This window comes from Leptonotus elevatus, chromosome 6, assembly GCF_054856555.1.
Source record: "Leptonotus elevatus isolate MCC_2025b chromosome 6, RoL_Lele_1.0, whole genome shotgun sequence".
NCBI classification, from domain to species: domain Eukaryota; kingdom Metazoa; phylum Chordata; class Actinopteri; order Syngnathiformes; family Syngnathidae; genus Leptonotus; species Leptonotus elevatus.
This window is the reverse complement of record NC_141244.1, coordinates 22,831,383-22,844,834: the sequence shown is the minus strand read 5'-3', so window position 1 is coordinate 22,844,834 and position 13,452 is coordinate 22,831,383. Positions and strand designations below refer to the sequence as shown.

At 39.8% G+C, this 13,452-nt stretch overlaps 1 protein-coding gene and 1 long non-coding RNA gene across 3 annotated transcripts in view; both read right to left on the bottom strand.

The window, feature by feature from the left end:
* Window positions 1-3,629, bottom strand: part of LOC147172778 (uncharacterized) — an 80,227-nt gene extending 76,598 nt beyond the window's left edge. Inside the window, exons 1-2 of one of the 2 annotated variants that reach the window (XR_015095389.1) lie at window positions 3,453-3,629; window positions 2,900-2,987 (exon numbers count right to left, since the gene is read on the bottom strand). This is a non-coding gene — a long non-coding RNA (uncharacterized LOC147172778). The remainder of the gene's footprint in view (window positions 1-2,899; window positions 2,988-3,452) is intronic. The other variant, XR_015095390.1, reaches the window with a different exon arrangement.
* A 3,001-nt stretch (window positions 3,630-6,630) lies between these two features.
* LOC147172777 (free fatty acid receptor 2) lies at window positions 6,631-7,641 on the bottom strand. The gene has a single exon (XM_086078783.1). The coding sequence runs from the start codon at window positions 7,639-7,641 to the stop codon at window positions 6,631-6,633; it is 1,011 nt and encodes a 336-aa protein (XP_085934909.1).
* Window positions 7,642-13,452: the final 5,811 nt, after the last annotated feature.

Below are 13,452 nucleotides of genomic sequence, written 5' to 3'. Positions count from 1 at the left end.
TGTGACTGAACTCCGTTATACAAACAGCATGCGAAATCCTATCAGGAGTTTCAAGGCACGATATGGCAATAAAAATGACAATAGAGTGTCAAGTCACTGTTGGAGGTAATGTGTATTACAAAGTGGGTGCTAAGTACCACACAGCTCCATCTACTGGATGTGGCGGGTTACTGCAACCATTTGGCCCCAATATACAGTAAGTAAGTGGACTGCTCCATGTGAAAAGTGGGATTGTAATGACATAACTAAAATAAACATACAATACCAAAAATATAAAAGTACATAATGAATTAAAGCAACCAATTTATAAACTAATCAATTAACCAACTGGAAAAGTAGCTAACCATCCAACTAACAAAACACATAGCTAACCGTACCACTAGCCAACTGTTTAATTAATGATCCAACTAACAAATCAACTGATTAACCAGCTTCTCAATTAACTAACTAGCCAAGTACGTTAACTTTGATGGTTAACTAACTAAACATCAAAAAGTTCAACAAGCTGACAAACGGACTGATTACTAACCTACTAACAATTGAACTCATTTAACAGCCATGAATTTAACCAACTAACCAAGTAGTTCACATCCAAATAACCAGCCAAGTCACTGACTAACCAACTAGCCAACTAACTACTGTAACTAATCAACTGAATAAACCACAAACTAACCAGCCCACTAATCAACTATAGAAGGGTAAATGACTAAACTAACAAAGTAATTAATCATCCAACAAACCAAACAACCAACTGTTCAACAGAATAACTACAAAAGTAAATAACTGGCCAACTAAAATACCATCCAACTAACTACCCAACCAACACAACGACCAATAATTAACTAACCCAAAAAAACAACAACTCAACTAACCCATTAAATAACTAACAGATGAACTTGATGGCTGTATGAAGTGGTGCATTTGTAATCCCCAACAATGAGCCAATCCATCAATCAATCAATCATCAATGAAAACTGAGCTAATCCAATGTGTGCTGATGAGCTTTCTCCCTTTGGCCTGCTCTGATTTGAGTGGCTCTCATAAGCGCAGCAGGCTCACTTGTAAACAGGCGACAACACTTTGCTGATAACAAAGCTCGTCTCCACATAAAACACAATGTGCGCTGCAGTGCATTATGGAAAATGTCTGTCCCCTCTCGTAGATAGATGCAAAAAAAATTTTTTAACATTCTTTGACTTTATAGTGTTGTTGTATTGTATCTACATCCCAACCCTGCTAACTAACATCCAACTAACAAGCCAACTGAAAAACTAGCTAACACGCCAAGAAACTTAAAACAACAAACGAACTGACAAACCATGAACAACCATGTACAGTACAATTAACTAAGCATAACTTTCAACTAACTTACTAACTGATAAACCAACTAAACCAACCACCTATCTGGGTATCTAAGCATCCAACTAAGTGACAAACTGAACATTTAAACCATCTACCACTTAACCAAGTAACTAACCATGCAATTAAATAAATAACCAATGGACTGACTAACTACATAACTAAGTAACTAACTTACTAAAAAACTACAGTACTTAACCAATTACCTTAACTAAAACGTGTTAATCTAAGTAACTACCATCCAACTGACAAACCAACTAACTAACCACCTAATTGACCATCTATCAACTTAACAGCTAACTAAACAACCAACTGTTAAAATAACCAACTAACTAACCAAGTAGCTAAACTATGAATGAGCTGGAACAACCACCGAAACAAAATATTGCACATCAATGTTGCTTCCACATCAAGCCAACATGTGCCGCAATGCATGATGGGAAAACAACTCTCCCATCTCAGCTAGCGAGGAGATGCTATCTCTGTTTTGTTGCTTGTTTCTTTTTTTACGCATTGTTTGGCTGCGTTTAGCGTTGTTGCAGCAGGCAGTCTCGTCTTATCTGCGGCGTTTGATCGCGCTGAGGTGGACAAAGAGTGCTCGTTCCCATCGCCATAAATCTGCGTTGATCGTGTTGTTGTGCGGAGAGGGAAAAAGAAGATTATGAAGCAAAGGTAATTACAGAACAAGCCGTTAGAAGATGCACTTTGAGGTGCGGCTCGGCGAAATTACGCCAAAGTGACGCCTGGTCTGATGGATGGTTTGCGGCGGAATGGCCTTTTAGGCGTACATCCTGTTTATGAGGTAGACTTGTGCAAACTTTGCTGTCTTCTGACAACAAAACCATAAAGATGCTTTCATGATGACAACTTACCACTCAAATACAAGTTTTCTTCTTGGTGGGATTCGTTTGCGGAATCGTCACTTTAAACACTAACCATTGAGATCTGGAAACTTAATTTAAAACCTTAATCCTGTTTTGAAACGAATTTAAAACCCTAACCCTACTTTGAAACACCAATTTTATTTTTAATGTAATTTCAATTTATGCCCCATTAAACCCTCATTTGAAACCCTACTCCCAGTTTTAAACCCAAATTTAAAACCCCAATTATACTTTAAAAGCCCAATTTGGAACCTTCCTCCTGATTTGAAACCATACTTTGAAATTCTAACCCTAATTTAAAACTCTAATTTGAAACACCAACCCTTGCTTGAAGCTCTGATTACCCAAATTTGAAACCCTAGACCTAATTTGAAGCCCTATTTTGAATGCTCAACTTTGTTCTGAATTACAAACCACATTTTGACCCTAAGAGAGCGTTGAAACTTAACCCGAGTTAAAAAAAAAAAAATCAACACTTACTGTTAGTGCTAAAAACTTTCATTTGAAAGCAAAGACCTTGCTGACAACCGAACCATTTTCAGGGTTTTTAGTGACTTGACGAGGTTGAGCAGAAGGCTGCGAAAACTCGAGTCCTTCTCTCCAAGTTCATCTTTTCGCCTGAGCAATAAATAATGGCGGGCCTGTACGCGCCTTACCTCGTATTGATGGCGAAGAAACAAGTGGTGAGGGATGCTCCTTTTATGATGTGCAAATTCCTCATGTGGAAGCAACGGCAACTACGTCCTCGTTCCAAATCAATGACAAGACAACGAAAAAAAACACACAATGTAGATTAGCATTTTAAAAACATTTTAAACCCAAAACCTAGACTGACACTTTGAAAGTCCAACATGGGCTTGAAACCCTAATACATTAATTCAAAAGTGTTTTATGATGACAACTAACTAGGGCTGAACGATTAATTGCATTGGAGGGGGGCAGAAACGTCAACACTGTAACTAAGAGCTCCTAATTTTGGTGTGTGTTTTTTTTTGTCTCATGAGACCTTGAGACGACTGTATAACATGTTTAATCTGTTTGATCTTGGGTTTTAAAACAACTCTTCACTGTTGTGAGTTATGACTTTTCGGCTGCCGTAGTGTCGCGCGTTTTGTAAACTGAGTGTACTGTATGTGGCCATATGTCGTGTTGTGATTTCATGAATGAAAACGAGGACGAAGTAAATGATTATTGCTCGTCGTAACTCACCTTTCATTTAGGTGCCGCCGGCGCAGTCTCTTTTAAATTTTGCAGCATTGCATTGGTGAACTAATCAGGCCAAACGGCGAACAAACAACAAAAACTGTCGGCTGTAACGGTAACCGCGCCAGAACGCAACAGCTCCAAACGCGTTTAGCTTAGTTTAGCTTAGCTTAGTTTACCGAAACAAAAGTCTGTGATGCATTCGTGGCCCGTCCAGACAATGGGAAACTACACAACCCGCGACCCACTCACAAGGATTGCTACAGAATGCTAGTATTTTTTTTCAATCAAATCGGAAAATGTTACGTCATATAAAATAGTATAATTTTACTCTGCCTACACTTTAGCATGTGTGAGTTTAATGACTGGAGATAGCTAAGTTTTATTTTTTAAATATGTATATTGAATTTATTTATTGATAAATGCAGTGTTTAAAAAGTGAAGTGTTTACATGCCATGTTTTCATGTTGAAGTGGTAAATTGTAACTATAATTTTGGTAGAAAAAACTGATATTGAGGCTTCATTTGCCTTTATTTTACGATCAATCAAATCTTTTGTTGAGTAAAAAAAATCATTGAAAAAGACCTTGAAAAAAATAATTGCATATGATATCGCAATCGCAATTTTTTTTTGGGCGGGGGGTCACAATTAATTATTTTCCATAATCGTTCAGCCCTATTTATAACTCAAATACACTTGTTTTTTTAGCTACTGTATGGGAGTGTACAACAATTGCTGGGATAATTTTGTGCATGGTCACTTGTTGCTAGGCAGAATTGATCACATGTAAAACACGCCTACCCTGGTTTGAAATCCCAATTAAAAACATTGTCTTGAAACCCTCATTTGAAACTCTAACCCAATCTTGAAACCCTACTTTGGAACCCTAACCCTGGTTTTCAACCCTACTTTGAAACACTGAAACTACTTTGAAACCCAAATCCTAATTTGAAAACTTACTTTGTAAACCTAACACAACTTAAAAACCCTACTTTGAAACCCTGTTCTACTTTGAAGCCCTAACCTTGTCTTTAAAGATGATTTAAAACCCTAAGATTGAAACCCCAATTTAAAACCTTAACCCATACTTTAAATAGCAAATTAAAACCCAAATCCAGCTTTTGAAATCCTCATTTTAAACTGTAACCCAGGCTTGAAACCCTCATTTGAAACCCTACCCCAATTTTTTTTTTAACTCTTAACATACATCCTTGAAAATAACGGGAAGAAAATGAAAAAAGTTGTAAAACTATTATAATAAAAAAAAAACATGCCTTTATTCTTTTAAATATCCGACTTTTTATTTTTCTGTGCACGTCCCATTCTGCCTTTGGTGTCATCGTCCATGTACGATCGCAATATTGTCGCCCTGCCTTTGGCAAACATTTCCATGTCAGCTTTCTTATTGCCTGATCTGTCTAACCCGCTGTCATTATTGGGGAGGAAAAGTCAACAAGGAATGCTTTCCAGAAAGGTAGAAAACTGAAGGTTGGGGGACAAAAAATAATAATATTGTGGACGTTTGACAAGGCTTTGCCAAATACAAATACAAATATTTTCATACGAGCTGGGGGAAAACGAGACGCTATCTTTTGTCTTTAATAGCGTAAACATTGTGAGTCATGTAAACAAAACAGCCCCTTTTTGCTTTGCTTTGTGTTGCTGGGAAATTTGGCTAATTTACTTGAATGCGTCATACACCTGCCACACAGTGTGCGTGTGTACACGCGCGCGCGCGTGTGTGTGCTTGCGTTGCTGTGACGCTTTGATTCGGAAAAATAAATTAGGCCATTCGGATAAGACTTAATAGTGTTGAATAATAACAAGAACGACAAGCACTAGAAATAAATAGTGAGTCATCGTTTCATCATTTTTTTTATTCTGAGGACTCACAAGCACATGAATGTTAAGACTTTTAATGACGTCCAGTCTCGGTGAAAGTTTGGTGTCCAGCAGAAGGCAGCGAATATGCGACATATGTTTGCATCATAAACATACATACTGTAAATAAAACTACATGCTTTTCTACAACATGACTCGTGTTGCTATTCTGCTATGTAGAGCTCTTAAAGTTCTTAAAGGTGTCAAACCCCTGACCCTAATCAAGCACAAGTAACCTCAACTGCAACCCTGTCAAAAACTTGCACTCATGTAACCCCACAACTCTTACCCCAAACATAATCCTACCAACCCCAAACCTAAACCAAACCAAACCTTGACCCGACCCTAAAGTATGCCAAACTCGACCCCTAACGTTATGTTACCCGAGCCCGATCCTATCCAATACTTAATATTATATTATATATTATATTAATATTTAATTAACTAACTAGCTAACTGGTTATCTATCTATCTATCTATCTATCCATTTATCCACATCACTAGCTAGCTTAGCTAGCTAACTAGCCAACCAACTACATAGCCAATTAGCTACCTTGCTAACAGCAAATCCAATTTTAACCCCGACTGTATTGTTTCCTGGGTTAGTATCTACACAACAAAAAAAGATGGAGACCGAACAATCTGAGATTTTTAGCGCAAATGTCAGATGCTAACTAATAATTTGGCAGATTGCTATATATGAATGCAAATTCTTATAATATCTAAAACGCAGTTTGCTTCCAGACAAAGAATCAGAATGCTAAAATAAATGAATTTTACGAAGTAACACCAGAACTCGAAACTGTATAATAGTCTTATATTAATGGTGGACATGGGAATTACCAGTTGCATGTTTTTAATTATTTTTCAATTTACGCGACGTTAAAATGCTATAATATGCTCGCTAAAACCCGTTGACATTATTGACACTAAAGCGGAGTGTTTTGTTGTTTTGCAGTCAATTACATGGAGTAAATACTGGAATCTGACCCAATCATTAACCTGACCTTAACCATCTCTACCACCAATGTAACCCAAAACCCTCAAATAAACTTACCCCAACTCAATCCAAAACCAAACTGTACACTCTTTTACATCTTTTGATATTCATTTTTCTGGTGCCTTTGTCCACATCCCGCCATTGTACAAAATGGTTGCTCTGCTCATCGTGACAGGCAGCGGCCCTTCTGCGAAGCGGCACGCGGCACCACAACACGCCCCGACTCACGACTCACGTGCGACAAACATAAACATGACATTAATTTCCTGCCGCCGGCGGTGATAAAGAAATAAACCAAGCTGTTAGATAGCATTGATCTCTTCTTGTTTGCTCTCCTTATCGCCCCCGCCCTGCTTGGGGGCCCGCCACGACAGGCACCCGCTCAGGCGGGCCCTCGCCCCCTCCATCACGTTGCCCACCGTACCCCGCACGGCCGCCGACGAGAAGTAAAAGATGAGCGGGTCCAGGCAGGCGTTGAAGGTGCTGCACAGCAGGGCCTTGTCCCGCCAGTCGGGGTTCCGCCAGGTGATGAAACCCACCACGTGGGACACGTTGTAGGGGCCAAAGCAGACGGCGAAAACCAGCAGCGTGCCCAGCGCCATGCCGATGGCCCGGAGGCGCCTCCGCCGGTCGATGTGCTGCAACCGCGAAAGGATCCGGATGAAGTTGATGTAGCAGAAGCTGCAGATGAGGAAGGGGATGCAGAAGAGGACCAGGCAAAGCTCCAGGCGGACCGGCAGGAGCACCTTCAGCTGGGCGTCGGAGAAGTTATCATAGCAAACCTTCTCCGGCGCCGGCGTGGTGACGTTGGATTCCGCCGCGGCACTGACGGGCTCGTCCGACGCGCCGATGAACGGCATGATGAAGACGATACTGAGGTGGGTGAAGGAGAAGATCCAGAAGAAGACGCTGGCGGCGACGGCGTAGAGCGGCCGGCGTTTCAGGCTGTGCTGGATGGGGAAGGCCACGCCCAGGTAGCGCTCCACGCTAACGGCGGTCAGGAAGAAGATGCTGTTGTAGATGGTCATGTAGAAGACGAAGCCCGACATGGGGCACAGCGCGTAAGGCATCTCCCACAGCATGTTGTTCACCGCCTCCTGCATCTTGAAGGGCAGGAAGAGCAGGAAGAGGAGATCCGAGATGGTCAGGTTGAGGAGCAGGATGTCGATGGGCGTGGCCTTTTGCCGGACTTTGGTGCAGAAGGTGTAGAAGGCCAGCACGTTGGCCGGGAAACCCAGCACGAAGGTGATGACGTAGACGGACAGGCACAGCTCCATGCTGCACTCCTGAATGGACAGCTCCTTCAGAGACATTGGACCGGCGGCTCCCCCCCCCCCCCCCCACCCCACCCACAAGGAGGACGTTCACGGCGGGTCGGGACGAACCCCGGCGAGAGACGTCTGCTTCCGGTTGCCGAGCCCGATGGTTAGCTCATTTTTTCTGCAGAAAAACTGGAAAATGGAAAAGAGATTCCTTCACAATACATTCACAACTGGTGGATTCCGGGAGACACGATTACTGTAACTCATTCGGAATGCCGCAGCTCGGGTTCGGACCAGAATATATTACTCCAGTTCTAAAGACTTCTACACGAGCTCTCAGTCAGCTCCCGAGTAGACTTGAACCCACTTGGGTTCTGAGGTCCGCAAACTCGAGTCAATTAGTGGGGGCCGGAGTTCAAAAGCAAACATGGCGAAGCAGCATTTAGCTGATATGTTGCTACGCAAATGGAATAAGCTTCCAACAGAAGTGTGGTCAGCCCAGAGTGTAAATGCTTTTAAATCCAGGTTTAAAAACTTTTAGCATAAAGCTAAAATACTATTAAAAAAATTAATCTAAATCTTGTTCTTGCATTGTACGTCCTTTTACTAATTTTAGTAAGATCGTTTTAAAAAAAAATAATTTTACTTTGCTTTTAAATGTTTATTCTTTTTTTTGTAAATGCTTTTAAATATACTTTTAATAACGTGAATCACATTTTTGTACGACACGTGAGTTTGTGTACAATCGGATAAATTCAACTTCCTCACAAACACGATGGAGTGTCTTCTTCTTTATTAACTGTCCGCTTGTGTTCTCGCAAGAGGCAGACAAACATGGCCCACTTTGACTCCATGATGCTCTCTGATGTCATTCTGCACACACCAAACAAACTGTTGTCGTTTCTTTTGTGTGTGTTTTTTTTTACTGGCCAGCCCCTGCGTTTACCGTCAATAAATCATTGAAATTAATTAAATGGATTCCACTTCAAAGACGGCAATATTACTCGAGAGAGAGAAAAAAAAACACATTTACAATCACAAAGTAAATGGATTTGAACACTCGATATTTAATTTCCCTCATTGGAAAAAACAAAGCACCTCTACGTATCTATCTAGCTAATAGGCTTAAGATTTACATTTGGTTCAGCTATTTAAAACTGAAAAAGTAAGTTTTAACTCATTCACTGCCATTGACGGCTATAGACGTCAAAAATTCATTTTAACTTTTTTTTAAATAGTTGAACATTTTTTTCCAATTTTGTTAACAAGAGTATGAAAAAAAATTGGACATTTAACAACAGATATAAAATTTTTGATTAATCGTGAGTGAAGTCATGCGATTAATTACGAAAACATTTAGTCGCCTTCGCCCCTCATTTTTAATAATATTTTCTTCTTTAAAAAAAAAAGGTATTTAAAATTTTTTAAATAATCTTTTCTTTTTTTTAAAGAAAAATAATTTTTTTAAGCGTAATTAATTCCATGACTTCACTAGTTAACTCACAATTAATCACAAATTTTATATCTGTTCGAATTTTTAAAAAATCTAGGTTTTCATACTCTTGTTAACAAAAGTGGGAAAAAATGTTAAACTAACAGAAATAGTTCAAATACATTTTTGACGTCTATAGCCGTCAATGGCAGTGAATGAGTTAATGATATACCGTAATAAAAAAAAAATCAAATAAAAAGCAAGTCAAAAACTGTCAAAAACATACAGTAATGGTAAAACTATTAACTCAATGTTACCGTGACTATCAAATGAAGCCACTTAACATGCTAATTCTTAATTATGAGCATTTGCAACTTTTTCATTTCAATAATCATCACAAACAAATGATTTCATGTTTCAGAATTTTTTTTATTTGTGAGACAGCTAAGATATTAATTTGACAAAAAACGAAAGTCAAAACTATCAAAAGCACAAATATTGAAAAAAAACAACAAACACGTAAAAATGCTTGTAATGATGAATATTAAAGTGATCAGATCAGATCAAGTCGAACCACAGTTAGCATGCTAATTCATCATGCTAAGAGCATTTTTGTTCAAAGTTTCACCGTCAACAACACTTCTACTACACTGGTAGCACTAAAAACATTGAATAAGCAATTATTATTTTTTTAAACAAAAACAGAAATTCTTACCTTGCATCCAACAAGGTGCACGCAAATTTCTCCAAAGTCCTCTCGTGTTCCCTCACTTTTTTTGCAGCTCACTTCCTGTTCCAGAAGCACTTAATCGGCCCCGCGTTTGTCGCCGTCTTGGCCCGTCCCCCTCGCCGGCGTGCTTGCTCAGCTTGCTTTATTGGATCTCTCTCTTTATGCCGAGCCGGCCGTCCATTTCCACTTTATTTACATGGCGCTCCCGAACATCCAGCGTGCGGATAACGGCAGTTATTGCACCGCTGCAATTTATCAGCTCGCCAAACAGCGTCTCCCCGGCGACGGGCGAGGGGCTCGGACCGCCTGATGCGGGTTATTAAATCATATTCGGTTATCTGCGCTTCTACATGGATGCGTTCCGTTGTTAGAGCGAGAGTTGGGGGCGGGGTGAAAAGGGCATTTGACCTGGCGGACACACGGCCCGACATACGGCGCGGTTGGGCTAATCAAACAGCAGCCTGTTGTTTGCCGACTCGTATCGTGAACGAGGTTTTCATTCAAAGGTGGATTATGGCTGACAGGTGAGAAGACTTCTGTATGCCAAAGTCCACCCCTGCGATGCCTGAAAGTACATTTAGTCCACATTGAAGTGTTTATTCTGCTGTGATGAGAGTGACGCGGTGTTGACGGTTTAGGACTTGGGGTACGGGGATGCATTGAAAGTCGCCATGCACCATATTCAGGGCCCGGGTTCCAAATTTCAACTTTGAACAGACTCACTCCCCTGACTTCCTGGTGGGGGCCGGGTCAGAACCATGTAGACCTACTTGACCTTTTGGGCCATAGGGTGCCGATTGGGTATATTTAAAAGGTTAGGGTTTGGCTAGGGTTTGAGTTTAGGGTTATGATTAGGTCATAATTTAGTTAATGGTGAAAAAAGTTTGTAAATGATAACCAGGCATTTGACCAGGGGTGTGTAGACTTTTTATATGCACTCTATATGTGCTTACATTGGTTATGCGACAAAACCTGCTTTCGACAATCAAATTCAGTCGGGGTTTTTTTTTTGGGGGGGGGGAGGTCAAGGGTGCGAAAACAGCCGAGTCATCCACCATGCATCCGAAACAAGTGTTTATTTTTTCATACAAGTAATGGATGTCATCATAAAAGGGATTAAGGGCAAGTAGTAGCAGTCAACTACACGAGATTATCTGTCTGTTTATTAATTTACTGCATGTCTGACTGTGTTGTAAGCGAGCCGCCCTTCAAGCAGCAACATGGCGGCTTAGCAGAAACTCATCTCGTCTGTCGAGAAGGCCGGGCTGGGGGGGTGTGAAGTGTGTGTGTGTGTGTGTGTGTGTGTGTGTGTGTGTGTGTGTGTGCGGGGTGTCTTCTTATTCACCGAAAAAGTGAAGGTTCATGCGCGAGGGATTAACAACAACAAAGAAATCCTACCCGATACCATAACTGTAAATTTCACAAACCCTAATCTTAGCTCATTCACTGCCATTGACGGCTATAGACGTCAAAAATTCATTTGACCTATTGCTATTAGTTTCACATTTTTTCCCACTTTTGTTAACAAGAGTATGAAAACATAAAATAAAAAAAAATTGTACATTTAGAACAGGTTTAAAATTTGTGATTAATTGTGACTTAACTATTGTCATGTGATTAATTAAATATTTATAATTTAAAAAAAAGTAATCATCTGACGCCCATAATTTTTTAATAATATTTTTTGTCTTTTTCTTTTTTAATTAGGGTCATCAGGCGAATAAAATTCTTAATTGTAATTAATCACGACTTCACTAGTTAACTCGCGATTAATCACAAATTTTATATCTGTTCTAAATGTACAATACATTTTTTTCTAGGTTTTCATACTCTTGTCAACAAAAGTGGGAAAAAATGTGAAACTCATAGAAATAGCTCAAATTAATTTTTGACGTCTATAGCCGTCAATGGCAGTGAATGAGTTAAATCATTTACTGCCATAAATTCATTTAAAAAAAATGTTTAATTAATTGCATGATTTCATTAGTTAACTCACGATTAATCACACATTTTACATCTGTTTTAAATGTACAATAAAAAAAAATCTAGGTTTCATACAATACAATTTACAAAAAAATGTTAAACTAATAGAAATAGTTCAAATGATTTTTTGACGTTTATAGTCGTTAATGGCATTTAATGAGTTAATGTAACATAACTCTGACAACTGAATTGAGAAAAAACATATTTTCAAGAGGCAAATAAAAAATAAACAACTGTGATAACGTGGTTGCACAAGTGTGCACACCCTATTGTAAGTGACTTTGTTGGGATTTAACCAATCAGACTCAAACTCCTGTTAAATGTCAGCATACAACTTGTCACTGTTTGAAGTAACTCCAAAATTCAGATGTTCTAGTTGGCTTTTCCTGACATTTTTTGGAACTGTTCATAATTCCCTTCACTTTGATTAAGGTCCCAGTTCTACGAAGATGATGAGCAGCGTTTAGAAATCATGGCCCAAAAATTCAACCGTGGTTTTTGCCAGATTTCAAGCAAAATTCCGAAAATGTGGGGGTTTGGGTTTGGTTGAGTCTTTGGGAAAAGTCAGGTTTGGCTTAGATTGCGTATTTGATTTGCGGAAGTCGGATTTCGGGTTTCAGGTTTGGAGACGGGTTAGCGCTGAGCTTTCGGGTTAAAGAGAAGTGGCCGCAAATGTGACACGCGGGTCACGCTTTGAGCGTTATTGCCAACGTGCTTGCGTCACCTGTCTTCCAATGTAAACCAAGCATGACAGATGTTGATCATTAGCAAGGTGCGCCATCATCACGTCATTTCAAAACAGGGACTTGCCTTATTTGCCACCCAGCAATCGCATCTTTCATTCATTCTATTTTTAGACTTACGACTGTTGGGCTTTCGATGCTTTCGGAAACAATAAAAGACAGTTGCATTGTGAAAGCCAGCCCAGTGATAAATCTGAAGGTGGGCCCCAAAAAAGCTGCTCGTATTTGGATCAAGACGATAAAAATGTCTGGAAAGGTTGAGCGGCATTGTAAAAAGGACAAAACATATCTGATGCGAGGATTCACGTCAAATGGCGGCTGATGGCGGCGATTACGAGTGTCCTTGAGATTAGGGTTTACCTTGAGTGGAGGCTTCGGGTTCAGGGTTAGGGTTTACGGTTTTGGTAGGGTGGCAATATGGGTAGGATTGGTGTTAGGACAACGATATGGTTTATGGGTTCATGTTACGTAGGGATTTAATGATAATGAAAATATTGTGATATCGCGATATTAACGTTACAATTTCGTCGTTGCCATGTCATGACATTAAAAGTGGCACATTACAGTTAGTTGTAGCACCCCCTGGTGGTTAGTTTATTAGTGCATCTTAATTTTAATTATGAGTGTTTTGGCCACTGCAGCGGTTATTAAGGGCGGGAATCTTTGAATGTCTCACGATTCGATTCTGATTTTTGGGTGTGCGATTCGATTCAGAATCGATTTTCGATTACGAATGATTTTTGCTTCAAAATGATTTGACTGACAATGATTTTTGCTTCAATTTATAGATGTTTAAGGAATCGTAATGATCTAATCCAGTCTGACTCGCTAATGCTAATTAGTGCGCTACTCGCGGCACTTTTTTTTTTTACTCAAAAGAACGGCTCCACGCTGCAATTTTTTTTTATTGGAATAACTTGATGGTGACTTTTTCCTTCTACGCTCTAATGTGGCTACAACTTAACAGTGTATCA